Source organism: Oncorhynchus tshawytscha, linkage group LG03 (assembly GCF_018296145.1).
Source record: "Oncorhynchus tshawytscha isolate Ot180627B linkage group LG03, Otsh_v2.0, whole genome shotgun sequence".
NCBI lineage: Eukaryota > Metazoa > Chordata > Actinopteri > Salmoniformes > Salmonidae > Oncorhynchus > Oncorhynchus tshawytscha.
The window spans coordinates 16557067-16581652 of record NC_056431.1 but is presented as its reverse complement, the minus strand read 5'-3'; the positions used below and the strand labels follow the sequence as shown (position 1 = coordinate 16581652).

The 24586-nt window shown below is 43.6% G+C and overlaps 1 protein-coding gene across 4 annotated transcripts in view; it reads left to right on the top strand.

Annotated features, from left to right (window-relative positions):
* LOC112228648 (DENN domain-containing protein 4B) overlaps positions 1–22851 on the top strand; it is a 35346-nt gene extending 12495 nt beyond the window's left edge. For 3 of the 4 annotated variants that reach the window (XM_024394149.2, XM_042310822.1, XM_024394158.2), the window contains exons 2-27: positions 3126–3443; positions 3958–4210; positions 4325–4394; positions 4608–4777; positions 8037–8278; positions 8448–8514; positions 9220–9278; positions 9486–9630; positions 9936–10111; positions 10234–10334; positions 10622–10837; positions 11039–11184; positions 11447–11583; positions 11781–11895; positions 12828–13163; positions 13282–13426; positions 13577–13729; positions 15043–15280; positions 15394–15676; positions 15836–16116; positions 16451–16601; positions 16701–16940; positions 17051–17150; positions 17250–17415; positions 19666–19724; positions 19826–22851. In XM_024394149.2, coding sequence (XP_024249917.1) covers positions 3145–3443; positions 3958–4210; positions 4325–4394; positions 4608–4777; positions 8037–8278; positions 8448–8514; positions 9220–9278; positions 9486–9630; positions 9936–10111; positions 10234–10334; positions 10622–10837; positions 11039–11184; positions 11447–11583; positions 11781–11895; positions 12828–13163; positions 13282–13426; positions 13577–13729; positions 15043–15280; positions 15394–15676; positions 15836–16116; positions 16451–16601; positions 16701–16940; positions 17051–17150; positions 17250–17415; positions 19666–19724; positions 19826–19971 — 4494 coding nt within the window. In that variant the 5' untranslated portion in view covers positions 3126–3144 and the 3' untranslated portion in view covers positions 19972–22851. The remainder of the gene's footprint in view (positions 1–3125; positions 3444–3957; positions 4211–4324; positions 4395–4607; positions 4778–8036; positions 8279–8447; positions 8515–9219; positions 9279–9485; positions 9631–9935; positions 10112–10233; positions 10335–10621; positions 10838–11038; positions 11185–11446; positions 11584–11780; positions 11896–12827; positions 13164–13281; positions 13427–13576; positions 13730–15042; positions 15281–15393; positions 15677–15835; positions 16117–16450; positions 16602–16700; positions 16941–17050; positions 17151–17249; positions 17416–19665; positions 19725–19825) is intronic. The other variant, XM_024394167.2, reaches the window with a different exon arrangement.
* Positions 22852–24586: the final 1735 nt, after the last annotated feature.

Sequence of the window (24586 nt, the reverse complement as noted above, 5' to 3'; positions counted from 1 at the left end):
ACTGGTGTGGTTGTTTTGCAATCAAATTCTGCACTGAAATATTCATTTTCATAAGATAATAATACAATGAGCTCAAACCTTTTGACAGTAATACATTTTTTGCTGTTTTGGTTCTGATACAATGACACTGAGGTTAAAATGCAGACTGAGGCTATTTTAATACATATCGGGGGAACCGTTTAGAAATTGGATGAAATTTGGATGCTAGCATGATTACGGACAATCCTGAATGAATTGTGAATAATTTTGAGAGAGAAAGTTAGACGCACAAAATATCATACCCCGAAGATGTGCTACTCTGTCAACATTACAATAACAGGAGAGGTTAGCGTTATTGGGGGGTATTATATTTGTGCGTCTAACTTTCTCTCTCAACATTATTCACAATTCATTCAGGATTTTCCGTAATCATGCCAGCATCCACATTAATGTAGAAGTGTTCAGAAATATGTTCTATTCTTATTTACAATAAAAGTGACTCCAAAATGACACACTACATTATTTAACATTCATTTCTATTGGGCACAAAATGATCTGAAACACAACCAAAACAAAGAGCAAATACATCCATCAAATATCTATCTACAGTTAAACAACAAAAAATAGTCATTTTGTCAATCACTGTATATTACCACCTCCTGTGTCCTGTCATAATTTCCCCCCTGAAGAAGTGTCACTGTGCTCCAGTGTCACTAGGAAGCTACTAATGAACTCTTGGAATATAACAGGAAACAGGCTGCCAGTGGCCACTTCCTGTTTGCCAGTTAACCTTTGGAGCCCAACCTGCATCGATTTCCTCTACTCTCACTTTTTCAAGGCCCTTTTAGTCATTCTCTTACTCTCTAGGCATGTATAGTACTCTTTCATGTTAGATGTGCTAACTACAGTAGGCTACTAGTCTCAAGCGTACTTGGTAGTAGGCTACAACTTTCGTTAGCCTAATCTCTGTTCATTCTAATGACTCTGCTCTCTCGTTCTGGGAATTCCTGAAAAGCAGTTCTATCAGTTCTTTATCAGAGAGCAACAGATTGACAGCGCAAAGCAAACCCCCAGTCATCCCAAGCCTATTACGACTAGAAAGAACAAGAGAAAAACGTTGGGCTGGTTGCAGAGAGCGAAAGAGAGAGGGGGAGTGCCTAGGTTACATAAGAGGGGTTTACTGGTACAGTTTCTACTGACTGTGACACAACAGCATCCTATTTTTATGCCCTCCAACTCTCCCCTCCACGCTCAGTGCACTTTTAGTTTAATCACACATTCATTTTGTAACTAAGCACAGTTAGACTTATCTCCCTCACCAACTTTAAACATCTGCTATCTGAGCAGCTAACTGATCGCTGCAGCTGTACATAGTCCATCGGAAAATAGCCCACCCAATTTACCTACCTCATCCCCATACTGTTTTTATTTATTTACTTTTCTGCTCTTTTGCACACCCAGTATCTCTACCTGTACATGACCATCTGATCATTTATCACTCCAGTGTTAATCTGCTAAATTGTAATTATTCGCCTACCTCCTCATGACTTTTGCACACAATGTATATAGACTCGTTTTTTTTATTTTCTACTGTGTTATTGACTTGTTTATTGTTTAGTCCATGTGTAACTCTGTTGTCTGTTCACACTGCTATGCTTTATCTTGGCCTGGTCGCAGTTGTAAATGAGAACTTCTTCTCAACTAGCCTACCTGGTTAAATAAAGGTGAAATAAAAAAATAAAAACAGTGGAAATAAAAAGGCAACACACTGTCCTGTCTTCCTAACAGTCTAGACTAAATGACTCATCCGCTCTGTGAGGATGGCCTATCCATCCTGTATAAATACTGTTCTAGACTAATGCTCCCTCTGAAATGATTGGAGAGGGAAACCAGAGGGGAAAATTACATTCATGTGAATGGCCCCTTATGATCAATTTTGTTATTGACTTTTCATCCACATTATTTGTTTATAATAATTTGCTGAATCGCTTTTAGTTTTTTAATCAGTTTTTAATTAGATTTGACGTGTCGGTTGGTTGGTTGGTTTGGTTGGTTTACCAAACTATCAATGTTAACTAGCTAGCTAGCTTTAAATAACTAGCTAGCTAGCTTTAAATAACTAGCTAGCTAGCTAGCTAGCTTTAAATAACTAGCTAGCTAGCTTTAAATAACTAGCTAGCTAGCTAGCTAGCTTTAAATAACTAGCTAGCTAGCTAGCTAAATAACTAGCTAGCTTTAAATAACTAGCTAGCTAGCTTTAAATAACTAGCTAGCTAGCTTTAAATAACTAGCTAGCTAGCTAGCTAGCTTTAAATAACTAGCTAGCTAGCTAGCTTTAAATAACTAGCTTTGAATACCGCAACACTGCAGAAGCAAATAGGACTGCATTAGCAGAGATGGCTTGCAGTAGTGAAGGTTGTCCACTACTCTGACTGGCACAAAATGTATGGTGAGCCTGTGTGCCAGTGGCAGGAGTGGCATCTACAAAGGGTTAGGCTTATCTACGAAGCCCAACCGACGGAGAGGAAGTTGGTAATGGAGGGGTGTGCGCTATGCTGCTGAGGCTACGGACTTCCGCTGACCATCCGAAGTGCAACAACAAGCCGGATACCATCCATGACTTCTGAACTTTCTTGATTTGCCAACTGTATCAAATGTATTGTTTTGTTTTCTTGTTGTATTTCCTGATGCATATGAAATCTAACTTTTAGTTGCCATGTATACTGAAATAAACTAACTAAACTAATGGGTGAGTGGTAATTGGGGGGGGGGATCTCCCCTCTCAGCGGAACTCAGCAGCTTATTGTTGACCTCTGACTGGTCAGATCTGTATGAAATGAGAATGACTGAAGGCCTTTGAGTCAAAAATAAATATTTGTGTGTGGGACTGTGTGTGCATCCACATGCAGTGATATTGTTATCACTGTCCTGGTTGTTGATCTACTGCCAATGATGAGAACCAAATATTGTCTGTCTGGATAATAAGGTTATGTTTCTATAAGACTGTCGGAAGGAAGAAATCCATTATTCATCAACTGTTCAGCCAGTTGTATGTTTACATAAATGAGATTGCACAATCTCACCTTGGTTCCCCTTCCCTCTACTTCTCCTCCTCTTTTTCTCCCTCCCTCCCTCCCTCTCCACAGAAGTTGGCAGACAGGCGGCATGACGGAGGAGAAATGCCCCCAGCTAGTGGACTACTTTGTGGTGGCAGGGCTGGCTCCGGGGGGCTCGGCCCCACTGGACGAAGAGGGCCAGCAGAGAGGGGGCCGGGTGGTGGAGCCGGTCATAGACCTGGCGGTGATCGCCCGGGGCTTGGGGGAGGAGGTGCCCGAGGGCTTCACCTGCATCGAGAAGACCCAGGGGGGCCACCCGGCCGGGCTGAGTGCCGGACTCATCAACAACCCCCACATGTACCTGTGTTACCGCCGTGGGCATGACAAGCCACCCATCCTCGACCTCGGGTGAGACACTCCAGGAGTGATGAAAAAAATTATCATTCTATTCTGTGTGCTGGAGTCAGACATTAGCCACAACATCAATTTAAAGCTATGCATGGTTCTTGGAGTTCACCGACTGGAGTTCACATACTATAGCTAATGCATAACATAGGTTTGAGCTTGCATTATGCAATTATTGACATACTGCATGCTGTAACCATGTACGTGTGACCACAAAGCTTTTATTGTATGCTATTGCTTTGTAGCCCTAAACTGCCATAGTCATTCAATTAAGTATGTCTGGCCAAGCCATACATGACTGCAAAATATAATTGTATATATACCCATTGATTATTTAATGAAAGAGCTATGCACGTCACATGATACATTAATTCTGGACAAAGTGTGGGATGTCTTCTTAAACCTGAAAAGAAAAGCTTTCCTTGATTGAGTGATAGAAATTGGTTTCTGTGAACTGGGCAACTAGTGACATTGACTGACTCATTGTCCTGACTCTGCCCCCTCCCCCGGTCCCCAGGGTGCTGTACGAGGGCAAAGAGGTGGTGAAGCAGGGCTGGAATGTGATCGAGACCACCCCCTACAGCCGCTCAGCCAGCCTGAGCTCCGGGGGGCCTGCCACCCACCGCACCTTCCTGACCTACCGCCGGGCCCCAGAGTCCCAGGCCCTCCACACCCTGGGGGTCACAGACATCTCCCTCCTGCTGCCCAGCAAGGGGGAGGTGGCCCCCCACACCTTCTGCCGGGTGGAGAAGAACCTCAACACTGGCATAGTGCGTTTGAAGTGCTCTGTTTTTCTACTCTATTTTTTAAAACTTAATTCTTAATCTCTCGCTCTCCCTCCACCCCTCTCTCTCTCACTGTGCTTTGTTGTTTTGGCTCCACAGTGGGGTCCAGCCTTATACCTGTGCTACAAGAGAGCTGTAGCCAAAGCCAACGCCCTAGTCTATGAAGCAGGTGAGTGTAGACTGTTCCATTCTGATGGTATCACAGCACTCATTCTGCTGCGTCGCCATATGTGACATTCTAAACAGAGTCATATTGACCTACTTTTTCATAATTAAAGACATTTAGAAGTATAAAGATCTACCAAAAATAAAAGTATCTCTGTCGTCACTAATCAAAATGCTACTTTTATTAACCGTCTGTCTCTGTGTGTGTGTTTCCCAGGTCTGATCAGTCGGTATCCTGAAGCGGACGTGGAGTCGTTCCCCCTGCCAGAGTCTGTGCCTATGTTCTGTCTGCCCATGGGTGTGACGGTGGAGAGCTGGCCCCTCAACACCAAGTACCAGCTTCCTGTCTTCTCTACCTTCGTCCTCACCAGTGCCTGTGGCGACAAGGTGGGTCCACCTGCCTGCCTCCCTCTCACACACACTCGCAAAACATTTTATAATAAAAGCTCAGTTTATTCCCGAAAAGTAAATCATATCATCCTAGTAGGATGTGCCCAGGATGAACCTGACCCCTTTCTTCAACCGTTTCCAGACCCTCCTCAGACCTATATCAAGCCAAACCACCCCTTTATTCTTTCCCTGCGCAATCATCATCATCTCCATCACCTCCCTCCTCCCCTTTCCTTTTCCTTTCTCTGTTCCCTATCCTTCCTTTTCTACTCTTCTCAGCCTTTTTCTCAAGACGTGTTTTCTTATCCCCTGCCTTGTACTGTCCTGTCACCAAGGGGACCTGGCCATTCTTCTAAGAAAGATGACAAGTATTGTTTAACTGCAATAACTAAATACTAGTATACCTACTGAACCATGTTTAGTTGTACTACTGCTTCTACTGTATTTGTTGAAAATATGATAGTTTACTCAACAGAAGGATAGTAGAATCAACATTATAGTGCTGAAATAGTCACTAAAGCTCACCTTTGATTGACCACTCTTTGTTTCTCCATCTTTTTCTGTGATCAAATCCAATGCCTGGACTCGCCAAGCCATGTCCTCTAGCAATCCCTCCATCTTGGCTAGGTATCTTCCCTCGACGTCCAGTTTTCTCTGTCTCCATAGGATCTCCCTCTTTCTGATCTCACTGCTCTTGTCCTCCAACCACTCCCTCTCGCTCTTTAACATTCTGTTACATTTCTGTTCAAAAGGGGTTAGGTCCTGTTTTTTCCTCATGTGATCTCCCCCTGCTTTCTGAGGGTGCTCTACTGTTTGGGAGTCAGTGGGAGTCAGTGCAGGTTCCACTGTTTGGGAGTCCGTGCCATCTCTTTCCTTTGTATGGATCTGTTAAGACGAAATGAAACGACTATGAGCCTATATGGAAATTTAGCCGAGACCACTTTCACATTTGCCTTCACTTGAAACAGAGCAGAAAAGTGAATCAGAAAATGCCAGTGTTTACCGAAGTTGGGCAGTGGCGTCTGGTCCTGGATCTGCCTCTCTCACGGCAGACAGTTTTCTCATCTTCCTGAAAAAAGAAAAGGTTTCCATATAATCATGACATTGATCAAGAATGGTTAGCATATGGCATCAGAAAATCTGACAATAGGCTGCAGTGTTTTGACAATATTTCTGAGTAAATTTTTTTGCTCACAGTTATTGGCCTTCTTGGGCGGATAGACACACTGCGTCCGCGATTCATTACATTCCCCTCTGCCTTCTGTGGGTGTTCCACTGTTTGGTTCACAGAGTCAGTGGCGTCTCTCTCCTGTGTACGGATCTGTTAGGGCAAATGGAACAACACTTAGCCTATATGGAGAGTTTAGCCAAGGCCACTCTCACATTTGCCTTCACTTGAAACAGATCTGAAAAAAATGTAAATGCCAGTGTTAATACATGAATATATGGGCTGGTTTACCGAAGTTGGGCAGTGACGTCTGGTCCTGGATCTGCCTCTCTCACGGCAGACAGTTTTCTCATCTTCCTGAAAAAAGAAAAGGTTTCAATTATCATTATGACAAGAACATGACATGATTCAAGATTGATTGGCATATGTCATGATATTAAGAATTTGAGATTAGTGTAGCATGTTTTTAAAGCTTTTTTGTATGTTTTTTAACTCACATTTTTTGCTATTCTTTGAGGGATAGATGGCACACTCCATCCGTGAGTCATTACGTCCCTCTCTGCGTTCTGAGAGTAGTCCACTGTTTGGGACACAGAGTCAGTGCTGTCTCTCTTTGTATGGATCTTTTAAGACAATGAACTAACTTTTAGCCTACTTTGAAAGTTGAGGCGGAAACAGGTATAAAAACATTTTTTTTTTTACTTTTCAGAAAATGTCTGTTCCTCCATACTGTATTAACCGATGAATAGAAGGGCTGGTTTACCAAAATTGGACAGTGGCGTCTGATCCTGAATCTGCCTCTCACGGCAAACACATTTCTCGTCCTGCTGAAAATAGAACATGTTTTATCACCATGAACATGACATGGATCAAGAATGATTAGTATATGGCATCAGATTAAGAAATCTGAGATTTAGCTATCGTATTAAAACAACATTTTCATATGATTTCTTTAAATTTACAGATCTTGCTCTTCTTCGAGGGACAGACGCACTCCGTCCACGATTCATTACGTCCTTCTCTGCCTTCTGAGGGTGTTTCACTATTTGGGTCACAGAGTCAGGGCCTTCTCTCTCCTTTGTATGGACAAAATTAAACAACTCTCAGCCAAGACCATTCTCAAATTTGCATTAATTTGAAACAAAACAGAAAAGTTTATTACAGAACATCTGTGTTATTAATAATTACAGTCTTCTATATTGGCTGGTTTACCGAAGTAGGGCAGTGGCATCTAGCCCTCGATCGGCCTCTCCCACGGCTGACAATTTTCTCATCATCAGAAACTGCACTCCTTCGGGTCATGGACACACTTAGTCGTCGGTTCATTGCTTTGTTGAACAGAGGGTCCAATGAATGTGTGATATCAGCTTGAAAAAATCTGCAGAAATAGCAAGTTTGTCTCTTCAAAGGATTTTTCACAGACTGACGATTTTGGAATATGATGTTCCATTGATTTTGTTTGATGATATAGTAATCATCACTATGGTAACTCAGAACTCATCTGATTATGATCAGGGAATCAGCATCATGAGTGATGACATCACAGTGACACGCCAGTGAGGAGTATGTTGCTAATTCTATGGTTGCTACAACAAAATCTAATTCTAGAACCAAATGAGCTGAAATATTTCTAATTCCACAAAATGCCTATGACCTACGGTGGCTGACAAGGTTCAGAAATACACACTCACAAAGAAATGTATATCAAGTGTGAGATATGAAGATTGCAAAATCCTAATGTTCTAATGTTGATAAATACCAACTATTTGTTGCTTGACTTGTGTGTAGTTATTTACCAAAGCAGCTATTCAATATCATGCTTGCCTACCTCAATTACAAGTTTTAAATTGGCCCACTGTATAGACTTTATCTGTGACAGCAGCAAGAAGCTATAAAAACAACAACATTGAGATGCAAATTACTTCAGTATGAACTCGCTCACAGTTTAATTTAAAAAATGTAACTCCACTATTTCTCACAGTATCTAGCATTTGCTAAATGCTAACTGGTTACCCAGTTCAAAGTATCTAGCGTTGAATCCTGAATCCTTACTTCTTAACACTCCCATGTCTCCTCTTCCCGCCCCAGGTTTACGGTGCTGCCATCCAGTTCTACGAGGCGTTCCCACGGGAGAGCCTCTCGGAGCGGCAGAGCGTCCGTCTTGGCCTGGTGAGCGTGGTGGACCGGCGGCCTATCACCAACCGCACCCTGCAAGTGAAGAAGAGCGTGTGTGTTCTCTCCCACTGGCCCTTCTTCACCGTCTTCCAGAAGTTCCTCACCTTCGTCTACCGATACTCCATCTCCGGACCCCACGTCCTGCCCCTTGAGAAGTCAGTGGTCCTTCATGGCAAATATCAGCTATGTGTCTTTATAAACCTAAACTGGCTAATCTACTGGCTAACATACCTTCAGCCTATTGGCCATTGATTCATGTTATGGTTGGTTGTTTGGTATATGGTTGTTTGGTTGATTTGTTAACATGAACTCTGCTCTCTCCAGGCACATCTCCAGCTTCATGCACAACGTCCCGTTCCCCTCCCCTCAGCGACCTCGCATCCTAGTGCAGGTAGGGACACATGTCTTTAACTCAATTCACATTCTCCTTGTTATCTTTATTCCTTATTAACACATCAAAGCACTTTAAAGCATCAGACGGGTGGAGTGGAAAACCTTGCTAAGCATTGGTTTAGCTCAGGGCTATACAGAAGGCAGCATTAAAACACCTAATTCAAGTAAGGCATGACAGTGATTATTAGCTGAATCAGGTGTTTTAGTGCTAGTTTAGAACAAAATCTTGCTCTGTGTGCATTACAAGCAGAACCTCAGCTTGAGTTCTATTTGAGCTTGACACCAGTAGCATTGTGGTGTTTCTCACTAAAGATTTGACTTCCTCCCCCACAGGAAATGGGCGTTTAATGAATTGATGGTTTCACTGGTTAGTGTGTGCAGATGGACAGGGTAAAAATAACACCCAATCAAAACAATCGATAATTTACTGTGGATTCAAAATAATTTATCACTGAATGATCCTTCTGGCTCTAGAAAGTAGAGATGATTGTTTAAGTTGTTTGGGGATTTCTAGAAAACTCTAATCGAGTCTCATGGGGCTTTTCAAACTTGATTCCTAATGGCTTGTTTCAAATCAACAGATATCAATTTGGTGAATGGTGGTCTATGAAATTGAAGCATGGCTAAACTTTGTTCCTTAGACCTATAGATTATTGTCCACCATGTTGATTTGTTAATGAAAAATGTTTGTGTGTCATTTCAGCTCTCCCCTTATGACAACCTTCTCCTCTGTCAGCCTGTCTCCTCCCCCTTACTACTCAGGTCAGTACAGTAAATCTGCATTAGGTCGAGTCGCAATAAACTGTAGTGGAATGCGTTCTTCTGCACTAGGCTCTATTGTTCCAAACATGCCTTAGGCTCTATTGTTCCAAACATGCCTTTCCCCTGAGGGATTTCTATTATCATATTGAAGTGAATCCATTAAAACAATAATTAATTGATAAAGAGGCTGTTCTTTTCTGTCTGTAGTGGTGCCAGCTTTGTGAAGCTGCTGCAGAACCTGGGCCCTGAGAACGCCTGTGTCCTGCTGCTGGCTGTGCTGACGGAGCACAAACTACTGCTACACTCCCTCCGCCCCGACGTTCTCACCTCCGTCAGCGAGGCCCTGGTATCTGTGAGTCACACACACGCCAAACCTACACACACACACCGCCATACACACATACAAAGACATATACGTACACACACACTCATTCCAAGGGGACGGCAGGTAGCCTAGTCATTGGTGCGTTGGGCCAGTAACCGAAAGGCTGCTAGATCGAATACCCAAGCCGATAAGGTAAAGATCTGTCGTTCTGCCCCTGAACAAGGCAGTTAACCCACTGTTCCTAGGCCGTCATTGTAAATAAGAATTTGTTCTTAACGGACTTGCCTAGTTAAATAATGTAAAAAATAAAAGAATGCACTCTATCCCTCTAGATGACGTTCCCTCTGCGTTGGCACTGCCCGTACATCCCCCTGTGCCCGCTGCGGCTGGCAGACGTACTGTGTGCCCCCATGCCCTTCATTGTGGGCGTCCACTCCAGCTACTTTGACCTCTATGACCCCCCTACTGACGTGGTGTGTGTTGACCTGGACACCAACACCATCTTTCAGTGAGTACACTGACCTTGAAGTCCTGGACCAGAATGCAACTGATGGAAGAGGAAGCAACAAACCAAACATACGCACGTTTGAAAGTATGAAATCCATAGTTTTGTTTTCTCTTCTCCTGCAGAGCAGAGGACAAGAAGCCGTTGTCATGGCGATCACTACCAAGGAAGCAAGGCAAGATGCTGGTGAATACCCTCACCAACTTGATGAAGACACTGGAGAAAAGTGAGTGATGGCTGGAGACCATGCATGACATGCATTCTCTTCTCATCCCCCTTCTTTCAATCATTTTACATAATCTAGCCTACTTATTCTGAAGCCCATCTAGGGACTGATGCTGGAAAATGAGTACAAGCTAAAACATATTGGTGCAATACATCTGACTCTTGATAATTCTATGTGCCAATGCTTTGTATCTTCATAATTTTCTCTCTGCCTCTCCACCACTACCCCCATTTCCATAACTTTCCCTCTCCCACAAACCAACCCCCCTCCACATTCCCCTCCATCAGTCTACACCACTGGCCAAGAGGAGGCCACCCTGGAGTTCCTGCTGACGGACTATGACCTGATCTACGGGCGTCAGAAGCAGCTGGAGCTGGAGATCCAGGAGGCATTCCTGCGTTTCATGAGCTGCCTGCTCAGGGGCTACCGCGCCTACCTCCTGCCCATCACCCAGGCCCCTTCAGACAGGACTACCGACTGCAGCTCCCTCTTCAACCTGCAGGGTCAGTGTGGGTGGGAGGGGGTGGTTGCCTGTGTGTGTGACTCATATTTTTTTAGATGTACACAAATATTATATAACATTCTAGCTGAGTATGTGTGTGTGGGTGTTTTACCTCACCTACTTACTGTGTCCATAAGCAACACCCCTGTGAAGCTAGTGTTTTAATGTGTGTCTGAAGTTAACCCCTCCCTGGCTCTTGCAGGCTTCCTGAAGTCTCGTGAACGCACCCACCAGAAGTTCTACACCCAGCTGACCAGGACCCAGATGTTCACTCAGTTCATCGAGGAGTGCTCCTTCGTCAGTGATCGCCATGCCTGTCTGGAGTTCTTCGACGAGTGTGTCCAGAAGGTCAGAATCACATCTTCTTGTTTTACAGGATGTTTAGTGACGCACCATATCTTATGGAAGCTTTTAGTGTGTTGATTCTAATACTGAAACCGGATGAGCCTTTTTGTATTTGCACAACTAATAGAAATGTGTGTGATCCCATTCCTGCCCTTTATGTTGTCAATGTTTGTGTATTTCTGTGTATGTGACCTGTGTTTGCGGCGTGTGTGTGTATGTATGTGTATATATATATATATATATGTATATGCGCGGTGTGTGTAAGCAGTCGGATGTGGAGAAGCCTGAGGAGGTGCGTCTGATAGACCTGGACGAGGCCCACAGTGGGGAGCACACGGTCTTCATCATGCCCCCAGAGGAACCCCAGGAGCCAGACGGTTCAGAGTGCCCCACTCACTACAGGTAACACAGGCTCTACATATAGCAGAGTTCGTGTTCACTAAGCTTCTCAAAGTAGGGCTGGGACTAGGATCAGTTTAGTCTTTTAAATTATAACGAATAAGAGGGTTGATCTGATTCTAGATGAGCACAAATAAGGGCCCCGGCACTTTATTCTGTCTGATGCTGTGACCAGTGACAGCGTGTTTGTCTGTTTACAGCTATGAGACATTCCCTGTGCTCTGCATGGATCTTTTTGACCGGCCTCAGGACCAGCTACGTGTCCCTACCAAGGGGAGTGCCCCGAGCAGCCCTGCCCCGCGACGGACTAAACAGGTACAGACCCCAACATGCTGTGCCAGAGCCCCTTAAAACACACTGCAACCCCGTTGAAAGCCAACACAACTATACAATAATATTAAGAGGCTGACTCACGCAGTTTAATTTAAATCTTTATTATTTTATTAAGGGCATTACCCTGCCTGCAAATCAAAACAAGTGATGTACTGGGCCGTACGCACTACCCTCTGTCGTGCCTTGTGGTCGGAGGCCGAGCAATTGCCATACTAAGTAGTGATGCAACCAGTCAGGATGCTCTCGATGTTGCAGCTGTTGAACCTTTTGAGGACTATTTGTGTTGTGTGCCCCCCCCCAACCCCTCTTTTACGCTGCAGCTGCTCTCTATTTATCATATCTGCATAGTCACTTTAACTATACATTCATGTACATACTAACTCAATAGGCCTGACTAACTGGTGCCTGTATGTAGCCTCGCTACTGTTATTTTTCACTGGTTTTTTACTTTGGTTTTTATTTCTTAACTTACCTATTGTTCACCTAATACCTTTTTTGCACTGTTGGTTAGAGCCTGTAAGTAAGCATTTCACTGTAAGGTCTTACACCTGTTGTATTCAGCGCACGTGACAAATAAACTTTGATTTGATTTGTATTAGCATCAATCAACTTGATCTGTTCAAGACTCCCCAGTTAGCTTTATGATAACCCCATTTTCCACAGCTAAAGAGGGAACATGCTTCACTGTTTTTCTGTGCCATTTTGAATTTAATGAGCATTCATATTTCATCCTTCATTCAATATTTAAAAGCAGAAGCACAGTGGCGGCTGCGGGTGAATATTGGGTGAATACCCCAAGCACCCTTCAGGGTTGTTAAGTTCTCCTACTAGGACACATAGGAACCACATTATTACGGATTTAGTAAATCTAGATTGGATGACCTAACTCCTCTGTATCCCTCTCTCTCCTTTAGGAGATTAAGCTGGCACAGAAGCGGGCACAGATATACTCGGCAGTGCCCGACATGTGGTCCAAATGCCTGCTGGGCCACTGCTATGGGCTGTGGTTCATATATCTGCCCACCTTTGTGCGGGCGGAGAGTGCCAAGGTGCGTGCCTTGCAAACGGCATATGAGGTGCTCAAGCACATGGAGACCAGGAAGGTGGTACTACCAGATGAGGTGTGTTACAGGATCCTGATGCAGCTGTGTGGGCAGTACGGGCAGCCTGTGCTCGCTGTTAGGGTACTTCTGGAGATGAAGAAAGCTGGGATCACACCCAACACCATCACCTATGCATACTACAACAAGGTGAGACATTATTTACTTCAATTAAAAATAGAGTTGAATCCCGTCTGTGATCCCATCTGAAGTGTTGTCTTTTTTCTCTCCATATTGACTCACCTCTGGCTCGGCCCTCTCTCCTCAGGCAGTGCTGGAGAGCAAGTGGCCCTCCACCAATCAGGGTGGCCGTCTGCGCTGGGCCAAGTTGCGTAACGTTCTGATGGCCGTGGCGCAGTTCAGACAGCCAATCAAACAACGGCTGAAGAGTGGTTCAGTACGCTCGCGGACAGGTCAGGACATATTTACATGTTATTTGTTTTTTACTATTGTTTGTAACAATAAATAGTCATTGGTTTAAGAGTGGCCTTTTTAATGGTTTTAATTCAAATCATTATATGTTAAAACATAGAGGTGAAACATGTTTTTGTCTTTTTAAAAAGATACAATGGACAGTAACCAACGGTCCCGCCCACAATCTAACCTGATTCGTCAGTCCAGCTGGAGCGGCCTGAGTGAAAGCTCCAGCCACGAATCGCTGACGGGGTCTATGGTGAAGAGCAACAGCCTGAACAGCATGAGAGGCTCAACAGACAGTGAGTGACGGATATCTATTTGATAGAAATAGCACAGTCATTGGAATGTTATATGGCATTGAGGAGTACACCAACTCAGTCACCGGTTTCATCAATAAGTGCATTGACGACGTCGTCCCAACAGTGACCGTACGTACATATCCCAACCAGAAGCCATGGATTACAAGCAACATTTGCACCAAGTTAAATGCTGCCGCCTTCAAGGAGCAGGACACTCATCCGGACGCTTATAATAAATCTTGCTATGCCCTCAGACGAACCATCAAACAGGCAAAGCGTCAATACAGGACTAAGATTGAATCCTACTACACCAGCTCTGACGCTCGTCGGATGTGGCAGGGCTTGCAAACTGTTACGGACTACAAAGGGAAACCCAGCCGTGAGTTGCTCCCTCAACGTGAGCAAGACAAATAAGCTGATCGTGGACTATAGGAAAAGGAGGGCCGAACACGCCTCCATTGACATCGACGGGGCTGTAGTGGAGCGGGTAGAGTTTCAAGTTCATTGGTGTCCACATCGCCAACAAACTATCATGGTCCAATCACACCAAGACAGTCGTGAAGAGGGCACAACAACACCTTTTCCCCCTAAGGAGACTGAAAAGATTTGGCCAAAGGTTTTACAGCTACACCCATCCAGAGCATCCTGACCGGTTGCATCACCGCCTGGTATGGCAACTGCTCGGAATCCAACCGGAAGGTGCTACAGGGGGTAGAGCGTGTGGCCCAGTGCATCAATGGGGCCAAACTTTCTGCCATCGACACTGCCACTAGGCAGTGTCAGAGGAAAGCCCAAAAAATGGTCAGACTCCAGTTACCTAAGTCATAGACTGTTCTCTCTGCTACCACACGGAAAGTGGTACCGGAGTGCCAAGTCTAGGTCCAAAAGGCTCCTTAACAGCTTCTACCCCCAAGCCATAAGACTGCTGAACAATTAATAAAATGGCCACCCGGACTATTTCCATTTTTACACTGCTGCTACTCACTATTTATTATCAACGCATAGTCACTTTACCAGTACCTACATGTACAAATTACCTTGACTAACCTATACCTTCACACATTGACTCGGTACCGGTACCCCCAGTATTTTCACTTTATTCAGTAGATATTTTCTTAACTCTATTTCTTTAACTACATTGTTGGTTAAGGGCTTGTGAAAAGCATTTCCCGGTAAGGTCTACTCCTGTTGTTATTGCCGCATATGAGAAATAAAATGTGATTTGATTTAAGGTTTAATGTAACATAACACTCTCATCAAACAACTGTGTCTAATGTTTGGGAACCACCCTCCTAACAATTTCCACCCCACAGAGTCTAAGCTCTCAATGAAGGCGGTGCTCCGGAACCCAGGTGCCAATGGCTGCAGCAATCCTGCCTCCCGTAAGCCCCCCATGGGGCCACGAGACACCACCACCCCTTCTCCCTTTCCCCCTGGTGGTGTCCTGGTGCGCCGCGACCAGGTGTGCCTGTCCACCTTCTACAAAGACTGTGCCGAGACGGCCGTCTCTGACCCCGACTGCAGCTGCCAGCCTGAGGACAGAGACGGCAGGTGAGGGGGTGGAGAAGCTGGGACTGATATGTTCTGGTATGTTTTTGGATTACAGTTTGAATATCATTCAGATATACTATAAGAGTATGTCTCCCATTCCTCTCTCAATGTAGGCCACCTGGGCCGAGAGACACCGTGAGCCGCAAGGCCGTGGACGAGAACTACAATAATGTGTCACCGCCGAGTCGGGGAAGCCTGGCAGGGAAACTACAGCAGCTGCTCACACCTACTCGCCATCGAGTCTCGGGGCGGCGGGCCGCAAGTGTAGACGCTCGGCGCTCGGGGGGTGAAAACGGGCCGGTGCGCAGGGTGTCGGAACAGAGGCTGTCCCGAAAAGCCCAGGTGGCTGAGAGCCTGCTGAAGGCTAAGGAGAGGCTCTACACTGCTACCTCTGAGGTGAGGGGACAACATGTGGGTTGTTGTAGCTTATAGTCTTACTCTACTGTATTGCCCAAATGATTTAGTTTACTGTGGTAAAATGCATTTGCAGATGTAGGGAGAGTTATCAAACCTGTCAAAACGTACTTAATGTTTCTCCATCCTTTCCCTCTGTAGAGTTCTCTGTCGGTGGGGAGTGACGTCGACCTCCCTGAAACCACCAATTTGGCCTTTCCTCTCCGCAAGTCCTGGGACACCAACCAAGAGGGAGCAGGACTAGAGGTGTTGATGTCGAGCTGCTCCCTGTGTCGGAGCTGTAACTCCCTGGTCTATGATGAGGAGATAATGGCCGGGTGGACGTCTGACGACTCCAACCTCAACTCCAGCTGTCCCTTCTGCTCGACCACCTTCGTCCCCCTTCTCAACGCTGAAATCTGTGACCTAGGACCCGTCAGCAGGTAGGACTACTCCTCTCATCACCCTAACATTTATGTGTGTCTCAAATGGCACCCTATTCCCTATATAGTGCACTACTTTTGACCAGGGCCCATAGAAGTCAAAATCCCTTCATTTTGACTCCTATTCTTATTCAATCTGTCTATTCAGGGCCATGTGCAGTTCTCACCATATGTATTTGGAAAGTAAAGCTACGGTTTTACTGTCTAAATACATATGGTGAGGACTGTGTAATGTATGGTGAGGACTGTGTAATGTATGGTGAGGATTGTATGGTGAGGACTGTATGATTCTTAAACTGATTTTTTTTTTTTTTAAACAAAACGCTCACCACAGCCTGGAACGTACCAATTGGAACATGGACGAGGAGGTGGAAAGCGCAGCCAAGTCCCCTGGTGACCAGGAGGCCATCCTGGGTCACAACGGTGTGAGTGAGGACTCCAGCTCTGAGACCAGCAGTTATTCTGAGAGCAGCAGCGCTACCATGGTACTCTACCAACACTGGTTTATTTCTCATCTTTATCTGTTGGCTTCTGGGAAATATTCAGTCTAGCTATACCCACAGTTAACGTGTTATTGACTCCAGGGATCATCGGTGGGCGGGTCGCCCCAGGTGACGGTGGCCTACCTGAGCCCATTGGTGCTGCGCAAGGAGCTTGAGAGCCTGCTGGAGAACGAGGGTGAGGCGGTGCTGTCGCAGGGCCAGCTCCTGGACAGCCACTCCATCATCTTCTGGAACATGGTTTGGTACTTCCATCGCCTGGGCCTGCCCAGCAATCTGCTACAGCTGGTTCGCTCCTCACCGCTGGCCAACCAACTAGCACAGGTAACTCCACTCCCAGGCTTTTCTTGGGGCCTAGTGATTGATTATTAGCATTAGTATATTACAATACATAATGTCCTCATACTAATGTTGAGCTCCTGTCTGTGTGTCAGACTTCAGAGAACTCAGCAGTGAGGGTGAGGCTGCTGTGGGACACACTGACCCCTGACACAGACTACTGGCCCCCCCTCTACATCCTGTGGAGGATACACAGTAAGATAAACACGTTATTCACTTGGAAATAGTCAGATGATACAGGTTCAGATCCTTTCATGAATTACATCTCTCGCTCTCACTCTCTCACTCACTCAGGTGGCGTACCCATGCGGAACCACAGCTGGCGGAGGCACAACCACCCCTTCACCCTGGCCTTCCTGGAGGAAGTGCTGCGCTGGGTCGGCATGAACGAGGTACACAAGGGAATCACTCTCTTCCTGGAAACCATTGCCAAGCAACCAGGCACGCCCAAGATACAAAGGTGAGTGCAGGAAATTGCCTCTGAATCATCAATTATTGATAGGATTTTTTGTTTGTGTACGTAATAGTGTCTTCAGAAAGTATTCACACCCCTTGACTTTTTTCACATTTTGTTGTTACACAAAAAAATTAAAAATTGTCACTGGCCTACACACTCAATTAAAAATGAAAAGCTGAAATGTCTTCAGTCAATAAGTAATAAACCCCTTTGTTATGGCAAGCCTAAATATATTGAAAAAATATATAAATGCATGTGAAGTGTTAGTCCCATGTTTCATTAGCTGAAATAAAACATCCCAGAAATGTTACATACGCACAAAAGCAAATTTCTCTAAAATGTTGTACACAAATTTGTTATGTCCCTGTTAGTGAGCATGTCTCCTCTATCCACCTGACAGGTGTGACATATCAAGAAGCAGATTAAACAGCATAATAACTACACAGGTGCACCTTGTGCCTGGGATAATAAATGGCCACTATAAAATGTGCCGTTGTCACACAACACAATGCCACAGATGCGCAGTTGGTTGACTGCAGGAATTTCCATTGTTACTAGAGAATTTGATGTTAATTCCTCTACTATAAGCTCTAAAAGCTTATAAAAACTCAATTCAACGTCGTTTTAGAGAATTTGGCAGTACATCCAACCGGCCTCACAACCGCAGACCACATGTAACCACGCCTGCCCAGGACCTCCACACCCAACTTCTGAGGAGTATTTCTGTATGAAAGCCCTTTTGTTGGGGAAAAACTCATTCTGATTAGAGGCGGGCAGAGGCGCCCCTGCCCAGTCATGTGAAATCTATAGATTAGGGCCTAATTTATTTATTTAAATTGACTGATTTCCTTATATGAACTGTAACTCAGTGAAATCATTCAAATGATTGCATGTTGCATTTTATATAGTTCATGAGTAAAAAAATTGCATAACAAGTCACAAGTTTCATGAATAGTGTTTAACATGATTTTTAGTACTTAATCTCTGTACCCGACACATACAATTATCTGTAAGGTCCCTCAGTTGAGCAGTGATTTTCAAACACAGATTCAACCACGAAGACCAGGGAGGTTTTGCAATGCCTCGCAAAGAAGGGCACCTATTGGTAGATGGGTAAAAAAAAAATATTATGACATTGAATATCCTTGATGAAGTGATTAATTACAATTTGGATGGTGTATCAATAAACCCAGTCACTACAAAGATGCAGGCGTCGTTCCTAACTCGGTTGTCGGAGAGAAAGGAAACCGCTCAGGGATTTCCCTATGAGGCCAATGGTGACTTTAAAACAGTTCCAGAGTTTAATGGCTGGGATAGGAGAACAATGAGAATGGATCAACAACATTGTAGTTAGTGCGCAATACTAACCTAATTGACAGAATGAAAAAAGGAAGCCTGTACATAATAAAAAATATACCAAAACATGCATCCTGTTTGCAACAAGGCATTAAAGTAATACTGCAAAAAATGATGTGGCAAAGCAATTCACTTTTTGTATTGAATACAAAGTGTTATGTTTGGGGAAAATCCAATACAACATATTACTTGAGTACCACTCTTCATATTTTCAAGCGTAGTGGTGGCTGCATCATGATATGGGAATGCTTGTAATCATTAAGGACTGGGTAGTTTTTCAGGATAAAAAAGAAGCAGAATGGAGCTAAGCACAGAGGTATACCTGATTGTCTGCTTTTCACCAGCAGGATAATAACCTAAAGCACAAGGTCCAATCTACACTGGAGTTGCTTACCAAGAAGACAGTGAATGTTCCTGAGTGTCCGAGTTAGAGTTTTGACTTAAATCTACTTGAAATCTATGGCAAGACCGATGAAAATGGTTGTCTAGCAATGATCAACAACAAACTTGACAGATCATGAAGAGTTTTGAAAAGAATAATGGGCAAATGTTTCACAATCCAGGTGTGGAAAGCTCTTAGAGACTTACCCAGAAAGACTCACAGCTGTAATTGCTGCCAAAAGTACATCTTCAAAGTATTGACTCAGGGTTATGAATACTTATGTAAATGAGATATTTCATTTTCAATTCAATTTCTAAACATGTTTTTACTTTGTCATTTTGGGGCATTGTGTGTAAATGGGTGAGGAAAAAATGTATTTAATCCATTTTGAATTCAGGGTGTAACACAACAATGTGGAATAAGTCAAGGGGTATGATTCTGTATTTTCTCCAGGCACTGTTTTGGTTATATGATTGCACAATTGTGATCGATTGTACTTTGTGTTGTGTGTCCAGGAGTCTGTACAGAGAGATGCTCTTCCTCACGCTGGCTGCCATGGGTAGAGATCACGTTGGTAAGCAGCCTCTGACACTTTAAACACAGTTGGAATACTAGAACTTCACTATAGTTTCAAACCAACCAGGCTTATTGCTTACAGCACTTTCTGTCTTTTAGCTGCGTTTGATAAGAAATACAAGGCTGCGTACCAACGGCTGAGTGGCTCCTTGGGCCGCGAGGAGCTCCGCAGGAAGCGAGCCCAGCCACCTAGCCCCAAGGCTGTGGACTGCAGACGGAGCTTCCTTCTGCCCCTCGAGTGCTAATACCACCTGCAGGCTCCACCCACTCCAATCCAGATCTGCCCCCATCGCTGCTGCCTCCGCTCCCTAGAACACTGATACCCAGCTGCCAAGAAGAAGGGATTGGAAAAGTTAGACCGAAAACAACAGACAGAAAATTCTGCCTTCACTTTGGACTTCTCCGCTGTGCTGCCACCTAGCACAGCTTGGCCACACTATAAAAGCCCCCTGACTGTGTAACCACACCTCACTATCCTTGTTTATGTGAACCCGATATCTACATTTGACCTTCATTAATTTCCATTGTGCAACTGGCCTTTGGACAGCTTCAATAACTAAACACAACCCTCTCATCCTATAGTTTGGCTACAGGGATTATTGGACCTGGTACATACAGCCCAGCCCCCTTGGACTTTGCTCATTGCTCGTATATACATGGCCTCTGCCTCACCAATATAACTCATACTGGTTTGTAGGTCATAAACCATGCATTTCATTCGTATGCAACATGTAAGGCATATTACCGACCTGCGATCTATGCATTCAATGTGAATATATTCTATAATTTGCATTGCTTTCAGACAGAAAATCTCATGAGTGGGAGATGTCTAGTGATCCTTGATGTGATGGGAAGTGTCTATCATCGAACTGTAACATACATTACATTGCAAGGGTACATACCAATCACTCACAGTCACAGTGAAAACCTTTAGAATAGATCGCATTTCATGCCTCTCTTGCTCTTTTTCACCCTCTGGAATTAATTCTGTCAACTGGACATTGGTGGTAAAGTCTATCACATAGGGATGAGACTGCTTCAGCAAGCCAATCCAAACGAGGATGTTTACTCTGGGAGAGCATGATATTGAATATGACTTCGGGTGAGGATATCTTCGGGAGGATTATGTCAGCTCAGATGTCGAATCTGGGAGAGAATTATGTCAACTAAGAAAGGATGATGTTGACTGGGAAAGGATGATGTCAACTCTGGGAAAGGATGATGTCAAATCTGGGAGATGATGTCGACTCTGGTAAAGGAGGATGTTGACTGGGAAAGGATGATGTTTCCTATTGATTTTGGGAGAGTATGATGTTAACTATCGGTTTTGGGAGCAGATGGTGAGCTGTGGTGATCAGCAATGTAATGGTTTGATCACTATCACTATTTTCAACCTGACGGAAGTGGGAACTCTGCTCAGGCATCTTTCTATGCCTGCAACATTAGGTTAGGCAGGAAGTGGAGGGGGGTGTGACTGGGAACAGACACTGACAGTCAAGGAGAATCCACGAGTCCTATAAAACCCCAGTCCTGCACCCCTACATCACAACCAGGAAGGACTTTTCATACATGGACACACATACATATTGCATACAGGATTTATCAGTTGTATTGTGTTTTTAATTCCCTGTAGTGTTCTTGTGAATTTGAAGTGTGATTGGGGGTTCTCAGTTCAAGAACTGATTCTCAGAAAGTGGCTGACAGAAGAATAAAAGAAAAACGTGTAGAAGGGGGGTTGATTATGGTATGTATGATGTCATGTGTTTTCTCATGTTTTATGCGTATTTACCTCATCTCATACCTCTTTTCCCATGTTAAACGGGAGTGATTTGTCTGGGAGGATGGTCCACAAGGAAATGACTGTGATGGACCTTTAGTAGTAGTAGACTGTGATGGAACTTGAGTCACACATCACCAGTTTTTCCATTCACCACACATTGAGGCCAGTAGTGGGTTAAGAATTTTTGGCAGAGATCAAAGTTCAGAAGATCCAGTTGAGTGGAAGGGTTTAAGGAGAGGAAGGTACTTCACTGTGGAGCACATACTTACCTACTAGGTTCTTGTTTTCATGTACAGTACCTGTGAGGCCTTTTCCCCTCTTAGTTTAACACTTTATTTGTTGTTCGACTTTGTATATGAAAACAAATTAATTGCACAATGGACTTTTCATTTTCTTTCAATTTCATATGATGTTGCCACACTGTTAAATGCCTATGTTACCATCATACCTTGTTTTTGATCTTGCAGTGTTATATAGCAGAGTCACGAGAGAACGCCTTGTGTTCTGCTTTTGAAGATTGTGTGAGTGACAGAAATTATTGTCCCACCTGGGAAGTAAAGCTGTATTTACAACTAGGGATGTGAAGTTGTAGCGAGAACAATTTTCAGATCTCATATTTTAGTCCTGAGGGTGAGATATATTTCAGATGGCACTGATATCATTGTGAGTCTACCCATATATCATTAAAGTACAAGGGAGACATTGTTTGCACACAGCCATCCAGTCAACAGGGATATACAGACTGGAGCAAAGCATTGAGCATTCTCAGCCAGTAGAGGGCATACAGAGTCCAGTTCTAGCCATTGGTAGGGTGAATTGGGCTTGATCATGCTAAGGCAACCCTGGTCTTGGAATTGACACGTCTTTAGTAATAACATGGTGGGAACCTGTTTATTCAAATTGCCTATCAGTGGTCATGACGTAAAGGAGACCCAAGAGGGAATGCTGTTTAAAAGTTAAGACTTGAGTTATTGTCAGCGTCTCTAATTACACCCTATTTGGCTCTTGGTCAAAAGTAGTGAACTGTATGGATAGTAGGTTGATAAAGTGGTGTATATTTTGAGATTTCCCAGCCTGAAGTTAGATTGTAAAAATAAGGTAGGTAGATTTGTTCCCCAACGTAGGCAATATTACATTTATGGCCACTATTTCAATGCACCGGACTGCAAGTGAATATAAGGGACATTTATATTGTCTGTTCCTTTATTGGTCAAGTGAGCAAAGAAATGAAGAGAGGATATCTGTATTTAAAATATATTGTGTTTGCTGTTGTAATTTATATGGATGTGACTTCAGTTGTAAATGTCTTGTTTTATAGAAGGAAAATACAAACAGATTCCCCAAAGTTCTGTTGTCTTGTGTGATTTAATGCATGCTTTTCTCTCTGCCTAACAATAGTATTAGAGCGGCTCTAAATTACATCCTAAAATAGTTTTCTCTGACCCGTCTTTGTTCTGAAGTATTGAAAAGTTTTCAGGCCAGATAAAGCAGCAAATATTGTTCAATTGTGTGTGTGTATATATACAGTACCAGTCAAAAGTTTGGACACCTACTCATTCTAGGGTTTTTCTTAATTTTTTACTATTTTCTACATTGTAGAATTAATAGTGAAGACATCAGAACTATGAAATAACACATATGGAATCATATAGTAACCAAAAAACTGTTAAACAAATGTAAATATATTTCAGATTCTTCAAAGTAGCCACCCTTTGCCTTGATGACAGCTTTGCACAATTATCTTTGTGCAAATTATCTTTGAAGACAGGGTCCTGAAAAGGGGATTTTTTTGAAATGTCCCTTTTTCAGGACCCTGTCTTTCAAAGATAATTCGTAGAAATCCAAATAACTTTACAGATCTTCATTGTAAAGGGTTTAAACACTGTTTCCCATGATTGTTCAAGACCATTGTATCCTGCATAAGGTTATGTAGCAGTGTCATCTTACACTAAAGCTCTGTCTGATCTACATTGTACAGTAGTTGTATCAGCCCAGTGGGATATATGTTCCAAACCAGTTAATCTGGTCCAGTTGCCATGGACCTTTTTATTCCACTGTCAGTATAAGTCAGTACATGACACCTTTATTTCAAGAACATATATCAGTGGTCTTTTTTTCACTGGCGGTTGGGCAGGGTGTTGGGTAATTGGGTTGTTTTGCCCCCTGTTTTTTAGTCTTCTTTATACGCCTCAGCTTGTTTATTTTCTGACGACTTACTATTCAATGAAATGGAATGTAAGTTCCTGATGTAGTCTGCTGCAGGAAATATTGGTTTTCTAAAATGTAAACAGGGAAATGTCAAAGGTGGGGAAGCAAATAATCTTCATCTTTATCTCTACTCTTCTCCTCCATCCTATTTCCTCCATGACCACAAGCCTTGTAGAGAGGAATGGTGTAAAAATCTGAGCCGTATGCATGCAGTGAGAGGAGGTCTTGCCAGGCCAGCTCAGATTAGACCACTGTGATCGTCGCTATGTGAAACCCTAAACCCCATTATGTGGCTAACAGGATAAAGCTTTGCTACTGCTGGGCGGACAATGAGCTACAAAGGGCTCTCAATACAGCCATGCTTACTGCTCACTGTTTAACCACAGAGGCCTGGGAATAACTCTATTAGTCTCTGTATGCATACTATGGAGGATAAAGTGCTCCTATCGATTGAAATGCCCTTTGCCATTTCCTCTTGGGTGAAATATCATAGGCTATTATAAGCTGATGTACCTGCAGGGTAAAAGTACTGATTCACATCATCTGATGCATTACAGGTTGAAGGTTCATGTCAGTTTGTTGAGTGTTGAGCATCCCTGTAATTTGAATGTTGAATCCAAACTAACTTCATTCTGAAGACCTGAATTCCTGTCAATTGTGATACAATTCTTTATATGTTATGTGCTACAAAATATGAATTTGACCGATTTGAGTAAATGAACATACTCCAAAAAGACAATACTAGTTTATCTTCTCTTCTATAAAGTCCTGAAACACTCTGAAATGTATGATGTTGCCCTTCGAGACATAATAACCTCACTGATCGATAAGACATGGATAACTTCGCACTGTCCAGACCTGTAATACCATAG